Source organism: Fonsecaea pedrosoi, assembly GCF_000835455.1.
Source record: "Fonsecaea pedrosoi CBS 271.37 unplaced genomic scaffold supercont1.8, whole genome shotgun sequence".
NCBI lineage: Eukaryota > Fungi > Ascomycota > Eurotiomycetes > Chaetothyriales > Herpotrichiellaceae > Fonsecaea > Fonsecaea pedrosoi.
In genome coordinates this window covers 984,006-1,006,466 of record NW_013550608.1, presented here as the reverse complement: position 1 = coordinate 1,006,466, position 22,461 = coordinate 984,006, and the positions used below count along the sequence as shown (strand labels likewise).

Here is a 22,461-nt window from a genome sequence, read left to right as displayed (position 1 = left end):
AGGCAAGTCGACGCCCACTCTAAATGGCCTGAATCAGGGCACTGATGAACATTCCGGCTGAATAAACTTCGGACAGGCTCTTGACTGCCTCTCCTCAACGAAGTATCATGTCTCGGCCTGGAATTCCAGCTTGGAAGAGACTCGGACTGAAACTGAAATATGCGAATGAGGATTCGGGTGCCCCGACTAGCAACGGTGTCGTTCCACCAGCTCACCAAGATGGTCAGCGCTCATTGAAGAGTGATGAAAGGTCTTCATCAGAACCTCCGAGGAAGAAGCAAAAGACTATTTCAAAATCCAAAGACGCCGTCGAGTCGACAGCCGACAATTCGGATCCACCACAGTCTGAGTCTGTCAAAGCCAGAAAGGAGCAACCAGACAGGAAAGTAAAGAAACGGGTGTCATTCTCTGCCGACGCCAAATCTTCTTCATCGATAAGAACCCAATCATCTCTCCCGGATGACTCCAAGGCACAAAAAGCTTCAGTAATGGCGAAGAAGTCGAAAAAAGCTTCATCAAAAACTGTTCAGCCACTTGAACCTAAGTCCAATACTGCGCTGGAATACCTCAATCAATATCACACGGCAAGATCGAAATGGAAGTTCAACAAGAACCGAGAGACGTGGATATTGAAACACATCTTCTCGGAAGATGATATTCCCCGAGAATACAATCTTGCTCTCGCGAGATATATCTATGGATTACAGGGTGCCGGGGCTCGCGACAGATTGAAAGCACAGTGTATGTCGTTATTGGAGAAGGGGAAAGATACTCGAAGCGGTAACGACAAGAAAGGCGGCATTGCAGGTGAAGAAGTGGATGCAGGGTATCTTCACCGGTTCAAGGACGGTATGGCAAGCTCGGCGTCGTCGATTGCTGCTGCTACCGGGGATGTCGCCACAAATCCGACATACGAATCCTGGATTCAGAACCAGCCACGTCCGATGATGTTGCTATGGGCGCTCGGCCTTGACACTGACGCCTTAGTCTTCACCAACGAGACTGAACAAAAGGTGAAGAAGAGGAAGAACAGGACCATGGTTGTCGACTATGCTAGCTCCAGCTCTAGCTCGGACTCTGAATCTGACTCGAGTTCTAGCTCGAGTTCTAGTGATAGCGACAGCGACAGCGATCTTGTCAGTGGGGGAAAGAGGGAGAAGACGACCAGCATGTCAAATGGGGTTGAGCATGAAGATGAGACTTCCAGCAGTGGCAGCGATGCAGATAGCAGTAGCCAGAGCGACTCGAGCACCGATGATGAGAGTGAGGCCTGATGTCCAGCGCGAAGTCAGGGCCAGCGAGTATACATATCAGTCGATAACATGCAAACCGAGGCGTTTCTTACAAGAGTCCTCGCTCCGTACAGTTTTGCGTTGTTTGCCGTGTTTGCACCTACCCATGTGACTGGACGGCTGTCGCGGAGCAACAATGAGTGGAGCATGTTTTAGCTGGGGTCGCAAGTTTCCCTGGTGCCTGGTGAAATGGGGGGCGCAGTGAGCGTCATCATGGCCCATTCACAGGCACCACAGGGACTCTTGGAGTCTGACAGCTTTCGACTCACGGGACCAGCCATCCCCATCCCAACCGAACCACTTGCTTTCCTACTCTCTTCCTTATCATCGCTGTACCCATCATCCATCCATTGTCTTCCTTCCTTCCTTTCCTTTATTAGCAATTGGTAGTTGTGACGATGAAGAACAGTCTTGTCATCGCAGCAGCTGCGCTGCTCGGTGCCGCCGAGGCGGGCATGCATCGTATGAAGCTTCAGAAGGTGCCATTGTCGGAGCAGTTGGTGAGTTAGACCCAGAGCTCTCTCGTCGCTCTTTGTCTCTAACGTTCATTACAGAGCGCCGCCAATATTGGCGACCATATGCGTGCGCTCCGCCACAAATACACCCAGAAGCCGATTGGTGGCGCCAGCGAGGACATCTTCAGCGACACCTCAATCCATCCTAATGGCCCCCATGATGTTCCAGTTGAGAACTTCCTGAATGCGCAATGTAAGGGACGCTGTTATTCCTGCATTTACAACTGTCTAATACTCTCTAGACTTCAGTACCGTCGCTATTGGTACACCGCCTCAGGAATTCAAGGTCGTCCTTGACACTGGGAGCTCCAACCTCTGGGTCCCCAGCACCCAGTGTGGTTCAATCGCCTGCTATCTCCATCAGAAATACGATGCCACAGCCTCCTCCACCTACAAGAAGAATGGATCTGATTTTGCAATTCGTTATGGTTCGGGAGAAGTGGCTGGCTTCATTTCCCAGGACATCCTGCGCATTGGTGATCTCAAGATCAAGGATCAGTTGTTTGGAGAGGTGACCAGCGAACCTGGTCTGGCCTTTGCGTTTGGCCGATTCGATGGTATCTTGGGTCTGGGATACGACACCATCTCAGTCAACCACATTCCACCCCCATTCTACAATATGGTCGATCAAGGCCTCCTCGATGAACCCGTCTTTGCATTCTACCTAGGCAGCACTGAAGACGGCACCGAGTCTGAGGCTACTTTCGGTGGCATCGACAGCAACCATTACACCGGCAAGATGATTAAGATCCCACTCCGGCGGAAGGCCTACTGGGAGGTCAACCTTGACTCGATCACTTTGGGCAAGGATTCGGCAGACCTTGACAACACTGGTGTCATTCTTGATACCGGCACCTCGCTGATCGCTCTCCCGAGTACTCTCGCAGAGTTGCTCAACAAGGAGATCGGGGCGAAGAAGGGCTTCAATGGTCAATACACCGTCGAATGCGACAAGCGTGACTCGCTTCCCGACATCACCTTTACTCTTAGCGGTTACAACTTCTCTATCACAGCCCATGACTATATCCTCGAGGTCCAGGGTTCTTGCATCAGTAGCTTCATGGGCATGGACTTCCCAGCCCCCACCGGCCCTCTTGCCATTCTTGGTGACAGGTATGTTCATGTTCCACTGAGAATTCTTCCCAGTCATCAAAAGTACTTGCTAATATTCTTTCACAGCTTCTTGAGGAGATGGTACAGCGTGTATGACTTGGGCAACGATGCAGTTGCTTTGGCCCAGAGCAAGTAAAGGTCTTCTTTTTGAGAACGGGAAAGTATGCCAAAATGCCGCTGGAACTTTGAGGGAAGTGGACTAGAGAAATACCCTTGGTATCTACGCGACAGTGGGATGGGGATGCACGGTTTTGTCTTCTCACACCGAACAAGTTAATTGTGTACATCAAGCACCAGTCGTCCAGCGATGCCTCAAACATGCAGGTAGTGGCGCTTTTATCAAAACAGGTCTCATTTACCCAACCCATACAAAGCACAAGCACAAGCACAAGTAGTCGATGGATTTCTCAAGATCCGTAAACCCTTTAACATCTGGTGATGTACTCGGAGCTTGGAGAGTGGAGGGCTCGTGACCATCGGATGATCATCTTTTCTGGGCTTTGTCCCCTGACGGCATATAGCGGGGCTCAAGCCGAGCGGCTTCTCGCATTGCTGAGGGCTGATTGGCAGTAGCTAGCGTGGAGTGCGTGTTATAAAAGACAGCTTTCCGGCCCGGACAGTGGAATTCCCTGCCCGTTGGTTACAGTAAACGAAGCCGCCATCGAGCTGTTGTTGGAGCTTGTCGAACCCATCCATTGATCCCTCGCAACATCCAGCACCAGAAACTGCTTAGATACAGCCCCCCATTCTCATTTCTCCATCTCCAAGCCTCCAATTCGCGCGAAGATCGAGACTTTGCCGTTATTGGGCCACTTGCACCACATCCTGTGTGTGCTTCTTCGCATTGGCACCTTCTGGTATTCACCTGCGCACAGGTTCCCACTACGCAACCAACAGAGTCTGTGCCTACACCTCTGCATATTTTACCCTTTGTCGCTGCAAGGGTGCCTATACTCGTATATTCACTGTCCTCCGAATATTGTCACCAGCCTACATCCTACGTAACCGTCAAAACAAAACCCTCTTCACTTCGAGCCACTCCCACGATCGCTGCAGTTTTCAAAGAAGGTCCCCACAGGCCTCGCTCATTCGCCTCTCGATCTTGAGAACAAAGTCATCTACATGCTCCGATCAATGTCACAATCGATTGTATCGCGCTCGGGATGCTATTACGACTACCAAAGAGTCTTCACTACCCCCTCACAATCACAAAAGTCGAGAAGCGGGTAGGCGAGACCGTCGCCCTCAACGATGACCTATTTCTTTATTCCTACACCACCAAAGTAAAAGAAGGCAGCCGTTATGATGAGGAAGAAAAAGAGGTGAACCGGAAGTTTGTGACCCACTTCCCTAGCACTCTCGAAGGTACAATCACGGCATGGAGGGTGTGGGAAGGGGACGTTTTAACTCATCCGTGAGTGCGCCGGAAGACATACTTGGTCCGCTTGCTTACTGGTACGCAGTGTTGACATATGCGAAGTCGAAGAGGAGTGTCCGCACACAGTGCAGTTCCTTGGTATGTGCACCAACTGTGGAAAAGATATGACAACGTAAGTCCCACACCGTCGTTGAGCCTAAACACGAATGTGCTAATGATGGCCAAGTGTACAAGCAGGAAGCGAAACCACCGATGCAGACCGCGCTCCTATTCGCATGGCTCATGATACGCCTCATCTCACCATCAGTAAGGAAGAAGCAAGCCGGATAGACGAAGAAGCAAAGCGTCGTCTACTCTCATCGCGCAAACTCTCCTTGGTGGTCGACCTCGACCAAACAATCATTCATGCCGCCGTAGACCCCACGATAGCGGAATGGCAAAAGGACAAGGACAATCCAAATTACGAAGCCGTTAAAGACGTCCGCGCTTTTCAACTGATCGACGATGGCCCCGGTATGAGAGGTTGTTGGTATTACATCAAGCTGCGACCTGGGCTGGCGGAATTCCTGGATCATATCTCACAACTCTACGAACTCCACATCTACACCATGGGAACACGCCAGTATGCCCAGCAGATTGCCAATATCGTCGATCCGGATCGCAAGTATTTTGGCGACCGCATCCTCAGCCGCGATGAAAGTGGAAGTATGATCGCCAAGAACTTGGAGAGGCTGTTCCCCGTGGATACCAAAATGGTGGTCATCATTGACGACCGCGGTGATGTTTGGAAATGGAGTGCCAACTTGATCCGTGTCACTCCCTTTGATTTTTTTGTTGGCATCGGTGACATCAACTCAAGTTTCTTACCCAAAAAACAGGAAATCCAAACCACACCAATCCCGGAGCCCAGCGAGCTCACAGAAAAAAGCATTGAAAATGGGGAGAATGGTGAACAGGAATCTAATGGCCTTGCCGAGGACGGGACATCGACCATACAAAATGGCACCTCAGCCCTCGAGCAACTCATGGCCATGAGTGGCGGGGACGACCCAGCAGTACGAGAGCTGCAGACGAAAGGCCAAGAGGAAATTATTGCGCTACAATTAGAAGGCAAACCTCTTCTCAAGATGCAACTCCAGCAAGACGAGAAAGATGAAGCTGAAGCGGCTGCTAATAATGGCGAGGTGGTCGCGTCACAATCCACGGAATCTGACTCGAGCGACTCTTCTGATTCCTCTGATTCAAACTCTGCGGTTTCAGCAAAACACAAAGCACGCCACAGCATCTTGAAGAACGATGATGAAGAGCTGATTCACCTCGAAGCGACGCTGACGGCTGTGCATAACGCGTTCTTCGCTGAGTACGACCGAAAGCGGATGGGCGGCAAGGGCGGTCGGGTTGCTGAATTGACCGGCAAACGTAAGGCGCCGTTGCCTTCTCAAGAAGAGGGCGACAGGCAGTCTGTGGACTTGATGTTTGTGCCTGATATCAAGAGGGTCATGCCCGCCATGAAGCTGAGGGTTTTATCGGGAGTCAGGATTGTGTTTAGTGGCGTGTTACCGTTGGGCACCGACATTCAAAATGCCGATATCAGTACTTGGGCCAAGACCTTTGGCGCGACTATCACGGACAAGGTCACTAGAGACGTCACCCATGTCATTGCGGCGCGGCCTGGTACTGCAAAGGTCAAACAAGCGGTGAAACGCGGAATCAAGGTCGTCAGTACGGCTTGGCTAATTGAATCCATGCAACGATGGCGCAGGTTGGACGAGAGACCATACCTACTCGAAGGCGTTGGAAGGCAGAAGCAGGAGACGTCCAGTGAGCTCGGCGATAACTTCGAAAAGTCAGGCGCTCCTCCCAACGACCTCCTTCTCAGTTCGTCTGAAGGCGAGACGACTGGATTGGATACCGAAGATGACCAACCCGCACGTAAGAGGCTGAAGTTGGATACCATTAGAGATGAGAACGCTTCTGCTGAAACATTCGAGGACTTTGTCGATGATGGCAGTCCGATCACCATCAATCAGGACGAGTGGGCGGACATCGAAGCAGAGCTGAAAGAGTTCATGGGTAGCGACGCCGAGAGCGAGAGTGATACGGATTCAGTCAGCTCCGCCTTGAGCTTCCGGGAGCGACGCGGAGCCAAGAGAAGAAGAGGTGAAGATGGAGCTATCGAACCGTCGGCTAGCGAGATGGACTCATCATCACCAGCCAAGAAGAACGGTATGGGAAGCGCTCTTAGGAGGGTCGCTAATGTCGATAGCGAAGTCGACCCAGAAGTTACATCTGCGGAACAAATCAGTCGGGAGCAACGAGAGGTCGAAGAGGCACAGCAACGTGAAGAAGAGGAAGAAGAAGATTCCGACGATGAACTAGCACGCGAGCTGGAACGAGAGCTGGAAGAAGAAGCCGAAGCCGAGGAAGACACACAGCCAGAGACGGGTTGAAGACCTGCATCTGGTGTGGTGTCCATGGGAAAAGACGTTATGATCTGACTTCAGCATGTGATTTAGTTTGATTGCGATTGTATGTTTCGACGACCCCCATAGCGCGGTGTCTGGAAGTGCAAAGGAATCTGGGCATGGACTCGAGCATCAGCATGAGAACCGGCATCAGCATCAGCATGACTTGCATGGCAGACAGGCCAGAGTAACCCGGTAGATGGTCGAGTGCACCAGGATAGCATGCATGATACTTGCTTGCTATTTGCTGTTGGATGTTGGCTGCCTGATCAAGCTCGAAGTGTCAATGTCTTCGTATGCTCAACAGGTGTTCAACACCGATTGAATTTGACATTGACTCTGTAGATTGGTAGAAATAACCACGGCGCCGGTTAAACGTAAACGCCGATGCCGTATTCGCCCACTACAAGGTTGGATGTTGCGACAAGCAACAAACACAATCATCCATCCTGCGCTCCTCTCACGCCCCCCCCCCCCCCCCCCCCCCCCCGGGGGGGCCAAGTCTTTTCTATATCGCGCACCGCAGTTTCCCCTCCGTCTCCAACGGCCTTGATGCTCAATCATGTTGCAGGTCCAGAAACCTTCGGACTTGGATCACCACAATCCAGGGCAATCCAGACTCATTATTCGACCTCCATGTCCGTGGATAATGCGGGCCATAGGGCTCTGGAAGCATTTGGCCTACCACAACCACGAGGGGGTCAAAAATATCTTACCGGCCAATGCCCGGATTGCGATGCAGTCAGGCAAGACCAGCTTCTTTGCTGGCAAATGATGTTTCCTTGTGATAAACATTTCTAACCGTCTTAGGAGACTCTCTCACTTCGGCTGCTGTCCAACTGCCTCTTCTGGTTGGAGCTTCGTATGCTCCGACCCCGGCTTACAGAATTCTTTTCACTTTGCCTCGATACTGTTCGTACTTTGTCACTCAATTTCTGTACAGGAACTCTTTTACCCCCCCCCCCCTCCGCGCCTTCAGTACCGGATTTTCAACCCCGGCAAGCCCCTGCATATGATTGCTCGGAGTGATTATTGAACATCGTTTGGGGGTTAAGAGTCTCCGTGGTCTTCCACTGGTCTGATACCTCTTATTTTCCTTCGCCTCCGCAATAAAACCACTTCCAGCCTTGTTCCCTGTCGACGCACTACACTCGACCCCGAATGTGCGGCCTCTGAAGTTGTCTATCTACTATAAACCCCGGCCGCGAACCCTTCTCCTCTAACCTCTGAATGTCCAGGAATGAAGGCGCAACAGCTGGCCCGTGACGGACCACGCGAACACCAGTCTGTGAGATAGCATGTTCACTCCGACGCAACCTCATTTGGATGGTGCCCCCGAAATCTCTCATGGAGCGCACTATACGGCTCCCAGATCTTGGAGCAACTTAAGGAGATGGAGCGTACAAAAGAGTCAGTCTAATGTCCTGCGCGAGCAAGAGCAGTCAACCAGCGGGTCTGAAAGCGCGACAATTGGCAACAACTACAACCACTGTCACATCAATGCTGCACCTTCACAGCCATGGCGCCCAAAATTCCTCTCTTTCCTCAAACACATCATTGTATTAGTCGCCTTCTCTCTTCCAATCATCTTCTTCGCCCTCGTCACCAAAGTTCCAAAATGGTATGCCTTTGAGGCCGATTACTGGGTATCAAATGCCTTCACCCACTGCAACTTCAATGGACAGTTCACACCCTATGACAAACCATCTGTTAGCCTTTGGGATCCTTCGGGTTTCTTCTATATCACCGTCTCCTGGGGGAAAATGGCGTTCTCAACAGCAAAATTCATCGATATCGTGTGGGACATTGTCGTTGGGCGCGGAGGACAGGCTCTCCTGGCCGTGGTTACTTTCCAGGTCTCGTCTCAATATTTGGCCTTGGCTATGCGCGAAGCCCCCGTCTCTTACAACACTTTCGAATCCTTGGCTTTCGTGCCTCCAAGCCTGATTAGGACAGGGCGGTTGGCCGTTGACTTGATGACGAACCGAGGTTGGCGGGCAAGGTTGATCATGGTTTGGATCATACTGAGCTCTCTGTTCGTCCTCAGCTTCTCAAGTCTAATCACGGCCATGTCCGGTTATAGCAGCGATATCAGCGCAGTTATGACCGACTATGACAACGAGTCCATCCAGTGGACAAACTTCCAGGTGGTCCAATTTGCGATTAACGACGCGGAACGACTTGGAATGTCTGGGCCGATGTATGTTACGGTGGGCGATACCTGTGTTAAGCAAGGATTTCTTGATGACGACGATGACGATGACGATGACGACGACGGTAATAGCGGCAACTACAAGCAAAGCGATAGTCCATACTCGGGCAAGACTCGCAGCCGCCGGCGTGACAGTGATAACTCGAGCCACGGCAAAGTCAATTGGGAATACGTTCCTACCAACTGCACAACATTCTGGCATGTTGTCCAGTATGTGAGCATGTATGGCCTCAACGCGGACAACCACACCGAAAGCAACATTACCCTTGACGGGCATAAGTACACGGTTGCTGCTCCAACGCTCAACATCACGACCTCGTACTCGCCCGTTGCTCTGTCCACGTTAACAACATATCTGACCACCTTTTCGATGTCGTCCCCTCCAGCTCCTGGGGCATTGGATGCCGTCTCACAGCTGACAGACCTCACCTTTTGGTTGTACGATAACGAAACCTATCCGCTCTCCTATGTTCTGGACAATGCGTCCTGCCGATACTCGAGGTGGCATAACTGGGGCTTCTCGTTCCTCTTTCTGTTCATCACGTCACTGCTGCTCGCGCTATGGGCAATTGGAACCTATGCGTTATGGCTATACACTTACCTGAACCGTCCTCAGGATGGCATCCCCGGAGAACAGACGACAGGCGGCATCTACAGATCGAGCTGGACGCTCGTTGAAGCTATGAAAAGAGACGTGGGGCCAAATGCTGTCACTCCCGACTTGGGAGAGGGTGAGATCCGTGGACTGGTGAGACGGCGACCCGGGCGTCTCATTCAAGGCGTGGGGGGCATCAACCGGTATCAACGACCGATTCTCTCGGAATCCGAGAAGGATTCTGCAGTCTCCCCGTCTCTGATCACTCCTAACCAGAAAGACCCCATGACGCGCCGGTCGAATTTCCACACCTGGTTGTTTCCCTCAAACCGTCCCAAGCAGCGTCCTGCAGACGGAATCTATTCGCCAGCGAACAGTGTATTCACACATGCGGACTCGACTTTCTCTTCAACGTCTCGTCATCCGATTCTGCACTCACCTGCTGATCCTGGGAGGACCATGACGATGACCTCGCGCATGTCGGGTTTCGCAACTCCTCGAACAGAGTCTGTGACGTTTGGCTTTTCTCCTGCCGCAGAGGCAGACATCTTGGAGGGCTCTGGCATTGTGAGTGGCACTGGTCCTGTATCTGGAGGCCCAGGCGGAACCGGATCTGCCAGGAAATCCCGCCCGAGACTTAGTTTAAGCCGAATCATCCCATCAGCATCACACGGGAGCTACCCACGAACAGCGTCCGTGCTTTCTCCACAGACCTCTGCGGCGGCCAAGTGGGTCTACTCTTCTGAGCCTACGTCGGCGTCTGAAGATGCTTCGACGATGACCATCTCTCCCATTCACGAAGACCGAAAGCCCAAGCCAGGCGAGGACGGCGCGATCACTTGGAGAAATGATCTGGGTGACGGTTAAAGACGGCAACCCCGGACCCCCTTGAATGCTTCGGTTTTGCGAACCTTCTCTTGACATGTCTTCACTTGAGTGTTGGGATCTCTTTTTGAAATTATTGGAACTTTAGCGAACAATGGTATTGGCAGATGCTACTCGGATTCTGGTGGCTGGACTTTATGCGTATGGTTGGCACGCAACAAGATACAAAACACCGGCCCTTGGCGTTTGGTTGTTGGGTTGTATTGAGGGACGGTATTGCATTCAGAGTCGACGAGATTCTATACTCATGTGATGATGGTTGAGTGACGAGCCGAAAATATGTCAGCCACGCGATGTTATTGGGAGACGATGTTTGGGACTTTTTAGGTTGCTGTCGGCATTGGCCGTTGTTTAGGTCCTGGACCAGTATTTGGAGAAGAAATCTGTGTTTCTTTGAGATACCAGCAGCCTGGTATTTAGCTGGAGCAAAAGAGGACTCGAGCTATCCGACATGTTCAGATACTCAAGACTTTATGTAACTGTATCTACCACTTGCCCGTGACGAATTCTGAAATGACGAAGATTTTTGACGAAGTGAAGTTCCGCCTTTTGTTGTTGACGATCAGGATTGATGCCTGGATCCTCATGAGGGACTGAACAAGTCATTCTTACTGCTGCCATGTTTCTCTCGCGGTTCCTTGATATACCGGCACAGTCAATGTTGCGGTAGTAGCACGTGAGGCCACGGCATCAAAACCAGCGGCAAGTTTTGTCGAAGCACGGAACATAAATACTGCCGCTTTAGACGTAAGGTCTCCCTCCATCTATGGTACAGCCTTGTCATCATTTCCACCACTGCACCAACGGTAACACAGAAAGGCACGGCCCTACTAATGTTCCTTTTTCGGATCCAGCGAGATGAATCCGCAAGACACCGAGCCCAGATACCTCCGTGAGTTGCTAACTTGGCCCCCTTGATTCATTGCACGAGTGCAGCTCTCGATCCAACGTCTCAGGTTCAGGATGTCGTTCAGCCTTCAGCACAGTAAGCAAGCCAGGGGTGAGGTGGGTTGTTCTGCCTACCTGCAAAGTCTTTTGCAAGGGAAGGGAGATGATATGACGCGAATAAGCCTTTTTTGGACATTCCGAGCTGGTCGTGTTGATCATTCCAGTCGCGCTGCCCGTCTCACACGGACCACCGGGTCTCTACAATGCTTCACGACGCTTTTCAATGCTTTTCGTCTTCAGCGCGATATTAGTACTTGTATCTGAGGTAAGTTATAGGATCGGCAAGGAAGGAGAAGCACGAGATGACTTGGAGGGTTCTGTGTGGCATCGCCGTGGCGTGGCGTCTTTTCTTGCCTGTCTCCGGTTATGGCACGACCATCTCGATAGGGATCGTCGATTGTCCTGCGACATACACGAGCTCAAGCAGCTCAAGCACCACAAGTGCCACGAGCAGCGCATCGGCGACGCCAACGTACGTTCTGCTCCAGGTTATGGCGCGACAAGACTGATCTCAATCCAGGATTACCCCCAGTGAACCAGTCTATCTCACATTATCCTTGGGTGGCTTCCCCGAATATCTCACGGCCAATGGAACAGTCACAAGTGACATAGAGCAAGCCGCCTCGTTCGCTATCTCACCATCTGGGCAATTGATAAGTGGGAGCAACTATGTGTCAACATCGGGTGGTGTTTCATCGCAGCCATTCGCGGCGTCACCCGAGACACCGCTCATGAAGAGGTTGCCTCGGATCTTCACGCTGTTCTCCATAATAGAGAACGACGTCCTTGTCTGGACAAACGACGCATTCGTTGGTGGACAGGCAATCTTCTGCGTCTCTGGCTCAACTCTTGTCGTGGTCTTCAACGCAGTACCGCCACAAGACTGTTTTGTTGTACAAATCGGTGTTGTCCCTACGGAAAATTCAAGTCCATCAACTACTTCTTCGACTACAGTCGTGTCCCAGACAAGCACAATCAGTTCTTCGACCACGTCCGTGCCCCAGTCAAGTTCAGACAGTACTCTGACCACTGCCGTGTCTGAGACAAGCTCAGACGGCACTTCGACCATATCAACATCGACACTGTCCTCAACAGCTAGTTCAGCGTCAACATCTGGCAGTGTCGGCCCAGTGTCGACTACTGCCTCTGGTCCAGATTCGTCTTCTTCGACTTCAGGCACATCGACCTCATCTCCCTCGTCGGGCGGTGTGCCCAGCTCATCATCAAGCCATGAGTCTTCCTCGACTCCGGTGACTTCTTCGACAACACTATCAGCATATCCAGCCCCGACAACGACCGGGACACCAAACTGCTTTGACCGCTCACCGTTTGACGGCACCGTCAACAATGATTATCTGATTTTGTGTGATACCGACCTTCCTGGCTTCGATCTCGATGTAGTCGCAGCATCTGATATCGCCGAGTGCATTGATGCATGCACCTCGTTTGCTCCTGGGTCTCAGGGACCTTGTGTTGCGGTCGAGTTCGATATTGTAAGTTCTCGCCCTGCTCTGATTATCATGTGGACTAAGGAGATTTCAGCTTGCGAGTACGGATCCGTGCCATCTCAAGTTCGACATTGGCACTGTGAGCAGGGGAGCCAATTCATTTGCACAAGCTGCGATCGTCGTCAACAAGCCCGATGCTCCCAACATTGTTTTTTCGGATGAGGGAGTTTCCAGCAGCTCGACAAGTTCGAGCGAGCCGTCGACGGTTATCTCTACAACCTCTACAACGACAACTGGTGTGTCCACCTTCACAAGTTCGTCGTCAGCTCCATCGGACAATCCGACCACTTCTGTATCCATTCAACCTACTTCTAGTACGCAACAGGATCTCCCAAGCACCACCACTACCCCGGATGTCATTCAGTCCTCTACATCATCAGCTGTTGCAGGAACAAGCAGCCAAGCGGAACAGACGAGCCAGACGAGCCAGACGAGCCTCAGTTCTATCCCTGCCAGCTCGTCCGTACCAAACACCACACCGACCAGCCAACAGCAGTCCAGCACGCTGAGCGTGTCGAGCACGTTGAACACCCCAGGAAGTTCTTTCAGTCCTTCTAGCAGCGTAAATTCTCCAAGCTCTTCACCGGGTTCAAGTTCTCCGACCTCATCAACCATCTCTGTCAGTGCCAGTCCTCCATCGACCTCGCAGCCCAGAACTTCGAGTCCGGCTGCGACGAGTCTGTCAACCTCACGATCGAGTTTGTCACTTACGACCACATCATCGGTGGCTCCCTCGCCGAGTAGCAGCGCAAGCACCACTGTCACTCTTGCATCCACAACTGCAGTGTCCTATTGCTCTACAACTCCCACGACGACCAATCTGTGCACGTACAATCATCAAGCACTAAATGTTAACAGCGATGGCTACTGCTATGAGGTCGAATGCGCAACCGCACTGCAGGGTTCTATCCTGACGGGCAACTCGACGACGGCTACTTCACTCAAGAACTGCATCGGTTTCTGCACAAACTATAACGTGGCACTGCCATTTGGATGTGTGGGTGTAAGCTATCTTGGTTCGTCCAGTGGGAGCGGACCCAACTGCCTTCTTCTGTCTGGCATAACTGGGACGATGTTCAACCCGAATATCGACAGTGCTCGTCTCCTTTACGCAGGATATCCCTCGATCAACGATCCAATCTTCACGCCTACGAGTACGACAACGCAGGCTCCAGTGTCCTCGCCCTCCACGCCCTCGTCATCCCTGGCTGCATCGTCCTCCACCACCGCATCTACAACGTCGTATGTTCCTGCCACTTGCTCGGCCGCCCCGACCGAGTCAGCGTCAGCGTGTCCAGGAAATTCTCCTGCGTGCTATTCCTACAATTTCCTCGGCAACAGTGCCAACTTCGAAATAGAATGCGCTACAGCATTTACAGGATCCACGGCGCAACCGCTTCTGACGTTCGATCTGACTGACTGCATCAACCAGTGTCAGTATGCCAATGCACTTCGGGCGAACAGTTGTCTTGGGGTGACGTTCATGGTGACAGAAGTGAGCCAAGGGTCGACCAACAACTGTTTCCCTTACTCGACCCTGACCTGCGCTACTCGAGGTAACGCTACTTTCAACAGTGCCCGGATGCTCTATGCTGGGTATCCGCAAATGACTGATTATGATGACCCGAGTTTCGTCTGTGGTGGCTCGGCTGTAACAACGTCTGCCACAGCCGTCGCGTCTTCATCGAGCACGGGAACATCGAGAGCGTCGACCACAACTAGTTCGACACGAGCGAGTAGCTCGGTTTCTACGTCTTCGACAACCGATCTTTCTCAAGCCTCTTCCACCAGCCTCCCGCTCGCATATCCTCAGGATCCCATTTGTAACAATAACCTCATGTCGAAATACGAAGGTAGAGACTATGCATATTCCTAGCCTCTTATTAGTAACTAACTGTTCCTTAGGAGGGCAACTCTCGGTCAACCCAATCCAAGGCCGTTATTACGATATTGAATGCGCGGTAAGTGTGCATCCAGGACCGGCCCAGTCACTTCATCGAGTGCTAACACGGTACAAGGCCGATTATACCAATCCGGGCAATAATCCCTTTGGAGCCACGACACAGCCAACCTACAACAGCTGTGCAAATCAATGCGACATAGCGGCAGGACAAAGTACTCCCTGCTTTGCTTTTTCATGGTCAGCCAGTTCTGGCCTGTGCACCTTGTTCGGGCGGGTGAGCAACGGGGTCCAACTCACAACCAACATGACCAACACACCGGGGATCCATTCTGGCCGGTGGCTTGCCACGACAGTCGGAAGCATCACAAGTCCTCAACCTCTACAACTGTACCTCGCAAGGCCCATTCCATTCCCCGTGGGCCCGATCGCGGCAAACTCGCAAACAAACCGCGACTACCCCGGCGGCACCAACACGTATTTCAACACCTGGTCCGACACGTCGCACGCCACCGTTCTGGACCTCTCGTCCCAGTACGGGATCCAGTGGCGGATCTTTGACCAGGTCCAGGCCAAATTGTGGGTCACGGCCAACTTTTGGTTCACAAACACCCCCTTGGGCGTCACCGCCGCGACACAGAACCAGTGGAGCGCCGGTTCGCGCAACAGCGACACTGCGCCCTCCGTATTCCCCGCCGGCAACCTGCCAGGGTACACGCTGGCGCCGCTGTGGACGTACGGGCACATCCTCGGCGCCTCCCAGCAGGGGATATACTACCAGGTGGACACCATCTCGACGGGCCGGTACGGCGTCTCGATCGAATGGTTCTTCAGCCACTTTGGCCAGGACAACAACGTCTTCCACGCCGTGACGACCTACGACACGGGCGTCCCCGGCGTGTGGAGCACCTACTTTTTCCTCTCGGGCGCCGCGTCGGGCCAGAACGAGGACCAGGGCCTGCGGCAGTCGGTCGGCGGCCAGGGCAACCCGGACAGCTTCACCCAGTTCTTCACCTACTGCGCCGCCAGGCAGGACTGCGTCCTCCCCGGAGCCAAGATGACCATGGACACGACAAAGTTTGACGTCTCCCAGGTCATGAATTACACGGCCGCCCTGTTCAACCCGGCCACTTACGGCGTCGGCACTTGGACATGGCAGACGAAGCCGTGCTGTTAACAATCTTGGCTCCTTGAGTTTCTCGAGTCCTCGGCTTCTTGCTTCCCGAAGCCGTGGAAGACTTTGAGAGCCTTGGGGTCGAGCTCGGGGTTTTTTTGACTTCTTACGTGCATGTCCGACCCGGGGTTGTCTGATTTTCTAGAAAAGGAAAAAAACAGTTTTGTGGTACTGCGTTTCTGGTGCTGGATGTTGCGAGGGATCAATGGATGGGTTCGACAAGCTCCAACAACAGCTCGATGGCGGCTTCGTTTACTGTAACCAACGGGCAGGGAATTCCACTGTCCGGGCCGGAAAGCTGTCTTTTATAACACGCACTCCACGCTATTTTCTGGGAACAGGAGGGGATTTCCCCCCGGGGGGGGGGGGGGGGGGGGGAGGTTGTTGAGTTTTGGATATGGCCTCGGATTTGGTAGAGGGATAATGACGATGATGTGATGGTACCTACGTAGGTAGTCCTTTGTCCTTGACCCTACCATCTGTCTAGATTTACGTCGTCTCGTCTTAGTAACAGGCTAGGCGGAACGAGGAAGGGAGGGAGAGGGGGGGGGGGGATTTCAGCCGGAAATTGACTCATTGATTCATTGATTCATACTTGTTCCACGATACCCATATCGATATACCTATACCCCACTGAGTACTAGCTATACGTACCTACCTAGGGTCTGTCTGTATGTTGTGTATCTGGTTTATTGGCACCAGTATGCCCTCTGAACAATCTGTCCGCTGTCGTCTGTTCTTCGACTTGAATCCTTCCAGCACCTACCTCTCTACCACCTTCGCACGCTATATCTCATTACCCCCTTGTATATACTTTTTTGTTCCATCACTTTTCCCCTCATAACGCTTTTTGTTGTGTTGTTGGTGGTTTTTTTGGTTTTTGGTTTTCAGAGGGGAAAGGGATCAACTCGCCAACCCCTTCTGCCACCACTCGCACCTGTGGTTCCTGGTCGGATCTGGCACGGTGCTCCACCCCTTGGGGGTGAGGAGATTCGCACTCGCATTCCCGGCCCGCTCGGCGGGCCAGACGGGGAGGCCTGGACCGTTGGGGTCGCCCGTCGTGATGAACCGCACCTGGTAGTCCTGCAGTTGCTGGGCGTAGGAGGCGAACATGCCCGTGGTGGCGTTGGTCGGTTGGCCCGTGTAGAAGTTGTAGCCGGCGTCGCAGCCGTGGAAGGACGGGCCGATTTCAAACGCGTACGTGTAGCTCTTACTACTGCTGTTGCCGGTGCTCTGCCCGTACGCCCGGTTCGTGTAGTCGATGTTGCAGAGAAAGGCCGACTCGCTGATCATGAGGTACACGCGCTCCAGCAGCGACGTGTACGGGTGTGTCTCGTTGGTCGCGTCATCGTACACGGGCGGGTACAGCGTGGTCAGCACGTACTCGCGCACCTCATCGACCGCCTCGGGGTAGCTAATCTGAAACCAGGCGTCGACGTCCTCCTCGGTCTTGAGGTACGGGGGCGTGAACAGCGCGCCCTCGTTGCCGCAGTGCGAGTTGAACACGCTGATGTTCGGCGCCGACGAGCCCGCGTTCAGCAGCAGTCCCGGCAGCGCCGGCGCGAAGGTCCCGTCTACCACGGGCCCGTATGTGAACGTACCCCAGTTCGACGCGGCGATTTGCATCGCGTTGGCCTTGATCAGCACGTCCGAGGGCACTTTCCGCGCCTCGGCAATGGAGCTCGCGTTGATCATCTTCAGAAACGTCTGGGTGGTGTTCTCTTGGAGAAATGTCGACGTTGAAGGTATGAAGCCCGGGGACTGCGGCATAGCGCGTTGGAACGGCGCCGGTTTGAGTCCACCGTACGCAGTGATTTGGAACTCGATCGAACCACCTGCCCACGATGTATTGGTTAAACATAATAATAAAAACAATGTACAGGATGTGGCATGGACACGAGTGCTAGGGCTAGGGTCAGGGGGCAACTCACCTCCAGCAGATTCTCCAGTAATGGTCACACGGTCCGGGTCGCCTCCAAAGAGGTGAATGTACTTCTGGATCCATTCCAGCGCGAGACGCTGATCGAGGAGGCCAGCATTGGACACACCACCAGCGGCTTGCAAGGTCGGTCCGGACAAAAACCCCAAGGCCCCGAGCCGATAGTTCATGGCTACAAAGACCAGGCCGTCCATCCGACTCGCCGTCTTCATCATGCCGTGGACGTCATTGCCCGATGACTTCTCGCCGATCGTATAGCCGCCACCGTAGATCCTGGAGCCGCATTAGTACTAGACAATCCATGTTGTTCTTGTCTTGTAGATTGGAAAATAGCTTGGTAGTATACATACCACGCCATGACAGGGGCACCACGCTGTTGTCCCGGCTTCAGCGTGCCGTTGTTGACCTTGTCGAAAATAGATTTGGGAACCACGACGTCCAAGAAGAGACAGTCTTCGGTGGTCCGTGGATCCTGCGGCGGCAATTTGCCATTGCGGAAGCTGTCAAATGGAACTGCGCCGGGAGGAGCGGCCTGAAGCTGTTGTTCTGCTAGGGAAACGTTGAAGTCTGACGCGTTGCCAGCCACGACGTTGGGTAAGTTGGCGAAACCTAGTGTGAGCCAGGTTGGGTTGGCTTGTGGACAGATCCGACCAATACTGCCGTTCTGGACGACCGGGTTTCGACCGGCAGGGGGTTCTGGAGCGGCCCAGCGAAGATCGCCAACTGGAGGTTGGGCGAAGCGGATGTTGCTGAAGTTGTAGAATTGGCCGGTCGCCTAGGAATGTGTTAGCACGGCACACAGTGCTGGACTGTTGGTATGGAGCACGAACATCCAAGCTGATAGCTTGATGTATCTCGTAACCTAGGTCGACAGTGGGCAAGCCTTGGGAGTAGCAGAGCCGGGAAAAGGCATAGAGGAGTGCCACAACGACGAGTTTGGGTTCCATAGCTTGCTGCCTTCTCATTCGGACGCTGTAGTAACTGCGGAGATGACTGATATCAAGTCGACTGCCATAGCTGGAGGGAGCCAGGACTATATAGTCCCATGACGAAGACTGTAGCCGTTCTTTTCCCACCGCCTCTGCCAGGGACAGCCAGAAAATGTGTCCATCGCATCGGCATGCCGAGGTTCAAATGTTTACTGATTCCCAATGGCTTGAAATCGCCCATAATGGTGTGTGTAAAATTATGTGCAATGAGTCGACGTCGTCAAGGCCGAATCAAAATACCTCTTGGCCAGCGAAAAGCATCGACACGGGTATTGGTAGATAGGCACATTCGCTAGCTGCCCAGATCCCCCTGGTTCTTCTCCGCAATTTGGGCCACATTAGCTTGCATGATAGACCTGCCTTTGTTCGGTATAGATCGGGGACCATCACGGGGGACAGCCAATCGGCCATACAGAAATGTTTTCTCCCTTGCACTGGCGGGTAGATGCTTGCGAGGCGCCCAGTGGGTTCTGTCCAGAAACGGGCTCGAGTTCTTCCGAGTCTGGACATGGGTTGGACTCCAGATCGTGCCGCACGATCGTACCGTTGCCTGGGTCAGGTAAGGGCAGTGCGAAGCGAGCCATGAATCGCTCAATCGCACCTGATACTCGGTATCTTGAACCGCTAGCATTCACTCGCTGGTGACGCGACTTCATCATAGTCGGCTTTTGCCATGCTGCACTCGGTCGAGAGAACGGACGAGGGGGATCAAGGGAACTTGCCCGCGCTCGCCGTATCGCCGAGGATGGTGGGAAAGTCAACGGGTGAACAGGGAAGGAGAGAAATAGGAAAATGGATCGCCGGGTCTACCTTGACCGCCGGTATAGAGTAGGTGAAGTCTGAGGTACTCGTATACAAGAGAAAAGGTAAGACTTTGGGATCTTGACTGCGTAATTGGCTAGCCTCTTGGCACCCCCGCACTGGGGAGACACGAGAGGATGACTTTCAATACGAGCTCGCAAGGTATGTAGGTACTTCTGACTGGCAGTGGTAGCCAACACCCACGATCATGAAAACAAGTAGCGGAACAAAATATTAATTAGGTAGTTGACAATGCTAGTAATACCTCAGATGTCCTTTGTAATACCTAAGCCCCTTATAGATAATATAGCCACCCGGCCCCTACCTTTACTTAGGATCCTATACCGAAGAAACTCCGCACATATTAAAAAACATCGCATACTCGTGGATCGCTGGTAAAATATACACATTTGTAGTATATGAATTAGTGTAAACTACTTTCTTTCGCAATCGACCATAGGATATGGAATACAGGGCTTCCCGTTCGCTCAGCCGTACTTAAGCCATATGCCGATCAGTTAGTACTACCGTGGGTGACCAGGTGGGAATCCTGATTGTTGATTGTTTTTGCTTTTTTTGATGTCGTTGGGTAGAGAAAAATGAAGAGATTCTCCAGACCATATCTCGTGTCAAGAATCGAAAAATTGGTGGTGGAAAAGCATTTTTTGTTCTTCCTGTCGAGCCTGTCTGGATGATTTTGGAGGGTTGGGGGAAACGAGGCCAAGTGATATGGATTGATGTGGATCAAACCTTACTTAAATAGGAAGAGTGCCAAAGTTTATTATTTATTTCCACTGCATTACCAACCTTGGAATTGACTTGTAACCAAAATGCACACTGTACTCGGTACATTCGACCCTTACGCGTACCTGTATCTTGTACAATAGTGTTCGCTACGGCCATCACCCGCGGCTCAGCAATCTGCCCTGCCCCACGTTCTCGGGAACGGAACGACCTCCCTCAAGTTATTGACACCCGTCATGTATGCGAGCAGGCGGTCAAATCCCAGGCCATAGCCACCGTGGGGACTACTTCCGAATCGTCGAAGGTCGGCGTACCACCTCATGTTCCCCAAAGTCTCTCCCTTTTCCAGAAACGGGTAACCGTTGCCATTGTCGCCATTCGATATTTCGGTTCTCTTGATTAGCCCCTTTTGGCGCATCGATTGAATGAGATGCTCCAACCGGTGTTCTCTGAGACTTCCTCCAACCACTTCACAGTAGCCAAACGGAAGCAGCAGATCGAAACAGGCCACAGTGTCTCCGTCCGACTCCGATTGAGTCCCACCTTGCAGTGGAGTTGTTGCCGATGACGGAAGCATATAGAAGGGTTTGACCTCTTTTGGATAATGCGTCACAAAAACTGGTCTTCCCTCTGCCAGATTGTCCACGATCCACCGTTCGTGTTCCAATTGTAATCCTTGCTTCCACTGAGGACGGTGAACGAAAAGCGTGCCATCGCTGGATTCGTGCGCCTTTATCAGTGCCTCCATAGCTGATGTGTAGTCCACCTGGTGCCACCTTCCAGTAAGTCTAGCCCACCGAGCTGGCAGATCCACAAAGTCTGCGTCCGTAGGTCGGTGTTTCTGGTCAGAGTAGTATTCAACCAACTCTTTCCCCGTGCGATGCTCTTGGAGTGATTGTGTGAGGTATGCGACAAGGCTTTGCACTCGGGACAGCAGCTCTTGAAAAGAAACGTGTCGATGCTCAACCTCGAGCATGTAAAATTCAGACAGATGCCGCGGGGTGTCGCTTTCTTCGGCGCGGAAAGTCGGGGAGAATGCAAACACATCCCCTTGCTCGGCGGCGTGCGCCTCCAGATGAAGCTGTGACGACACAGTAAGGTATTTTGGCTCTCGGAAATAAAGCTTTTCTTGTCCCTTGGAAGTATTTGGTGTTGTGCCGGGAAGCTGTTCATGGCTCTGCGGGGTTATTGTGAATGCCTCTCCCGCTCCTTCGCAGTCTGAAGAGGTGATCAGTGGCGGAAGGACCTGATAGACTGGGTCCGGTTGGTTGGAGAAATGCGACGCAATTGCCGAGATCAATTGGCTGCGAGTCCGATTAACAAGAGAGTGGAAGGCCGTGCGCATTCGGAGGTGAGGAACGGTTCGGAGAAAGTCAGTCGACATCGACTGCTTCTGAATGGGGTTGTCCTGTCGCCGTTAGCTGGGGCAGCGGCGCGCAAGGAGGAACGGTTAGACGAACAGAGGTATTGCCATCACCCAGCGTCTCGATCTCTTCGACTTGCAGTTCATGGCTCTGTCCAGCTCCTTTAGAGGGTACCCACTTGCCCACCAGGGCGACGTAGGCACCATTGGTGATGCTGAAAGCTGGGTGTCAGAACTCGTCCATGCTCCTTGGATGCGCATCCACCTACTCTTTCGCCAACTGTGGATCGGGAAACACTGCTTGGACATTCGCGAGCGTCGACCCATCTCCGATCCGGGCAAATGCGACTTTTTTCTGCTTCCGGATACTGCGCACTAAGCCTGCAATTTTGACCGATTCATCACCTCGCAAGCCGTTGACGTACTCGGCATCGTTCGACAGTCTAGCATGGCGGACAAGGGCCGGTGGGGTTTCTGTAGCTGGTGCGTCTTGACCGTGCAAATGTCGGGCGCAAATGCGGAACGGTACATTGTCATATCGGAGTCTTGCAATGTCAAGGGACGAGCATCGAGGCAGGATCCTGTCTCCGAGATGCCATGGCGCCTTCAGAACACGCCATAGCATCACGCAGGAGAGGGC

The 22,461-nt window shown here is 52.7% G+C and overlaps 7 protein-coding genes and 1 non-coding gene across 8 annotated transcripts; 6 read left to right on the top strand and 2 right to left on the bottom strand.

Annotated features, from left to right (window-relative positions):
- Positions 1-107: 107 nt before the first annotated feature.
- Positions 108-1,274, top strand: Z517_11679 (uncharacterized protein; the record flags this gene model as incomplete). Its single annotated transcript, XM_013423262.1, has 1 exon — positions 108-1,274. One exon carries the CDS (start codon positions 108-110, stop codon positions 1,272-1,274), a length of 1,167 nt encoding a protein of 388 aa, XP_013278716.1.
- A 416-nt stretch (positions 1,275-1,690) lies between these two features.
- Positions 1,691-3,056, top strand: Z517_11678 (uncharacterized protein; the record flags this gene model as incomplete). The annotated part of the gene is made up of 4 exons (XM_013423261.1): positions 1,691-1,792; positions 1,847-2,000; positions 2,050-2,920; positions 2,987-3,056. 4 exons carry the CDS (start codon positions 1,691-1,693, stop codon positions 3,054-3,056), a joined length of 1,197 nt encoding a protein of 398 aa, XP_013278715.1.
- A 1,027-nt stretch (positions 3,057-4,083) lies between these two features.
- Positions 4,084-6,748, top strand: Z517_11677 (uncharacterized protein; the record flags this gene model as incomplete). The annotated part of the gene is made up of 3 exons (XM_013423260.1): positions 4,084-4,334; positions 4,384-4,470; positions 4,525-6,748. The coding sequence occupies 3 exons, from the start codon at positions 4,084-4,086 to the stop codon at positions 6,746-6,748; spliced, it is 2,562 nt and encodes an 853-aa protein (XP_013278714.1).
- Positions 6,749-8,061: 1,313 nt separating this feature from the next.
- Z517_11676 (uncharacterized protein) lies at positions 8,062-10,437 on the top strand (the record flags this gene model as incomplete). Its single annotated transcript, XM_013423259.1, has 1 exon — positions 8,062-10,437. The coding sequence occupies one exon, from the start codon at positions 8,062-8,064 to the stop codon at positions 10,435-10,437; it is 2,376 nt and encodes a 791-aa protein (XP_013278713.1).
- A 1,268-nt stretch (positions 10,438-11,705) lies between these two features.
- On the top strand, positions 11,706-15,988 carry Z517_11675 (uncharacterized protein; the record flags this gene model as incomplete). The annotated part of the gene is made up of 6 exons (XM_013423258.1): positions 11,706-11,875; positions 11,924-12,896; positions 12,946-13,172; positions 13,248-14,764; positions 14,817-14,872; positions 14,930-15,988. 6 exons carry the CDS (start codon positions 11,706-11,708, stop codon positions 15,986-15,988), a joined length of 4,002 nt encoding a protein of 1,333 aa, XP_013278712.1.
- A 900-nt stretch (positions 15,989-16,888) lies between these two features.
- Z517_11674 (uncharacterized protein) lies at positions 16,889-18,871 on the bottom strand (the record flags this gene model as incomplete). The annotated part of the gene is made up of 4 exons (XM_013423257.1): positions 16,889-17,820; positions 17,917-18,197; positions 18,275-18,699; positions 18,755-18,871. The coding sequence occupies 4 exons, from the start codon at positions 18,869-18,871 to the stop codon at positions 16,889-16,891; spliced, it is 1,755 nt and encodes a 584-aa protein (XP_013278711.1).
- A 1,293-nt stretch (positions 18,872-20,164) lies between these two features.
- On the top strand, positions 20,165-20,281 carry Z517_11673. Its single transcript, XR_001230610.1, has one exon. It is a non-coding gene; the product is annotated as a 5S ribosomal RNA (ribosomal RNA).
- A 346-nt stretch (positions 20,282-20,627) lies between these two features.
- On the bottom strand, positions 20,628-22,446 carry Z517_11672 (uncharacterized protein; the record flags this gene model as incomplete). Its single annotated transcript, XM_013423256.1, has 3 exons — positions 20,628-21,866; positions 21,919-22,036; positions 22,091-22,446. The coding sequence occupies 3 exons, from the start codon at positions 22,444-22,446 to the stop codon at positions 20,628-20,630; spliced, it is 1,713 nt and encodes a 570-aa protein (XP_013278710.1).
- Positions 22,447-22,461: the final 15 nt, after the last annotated feature.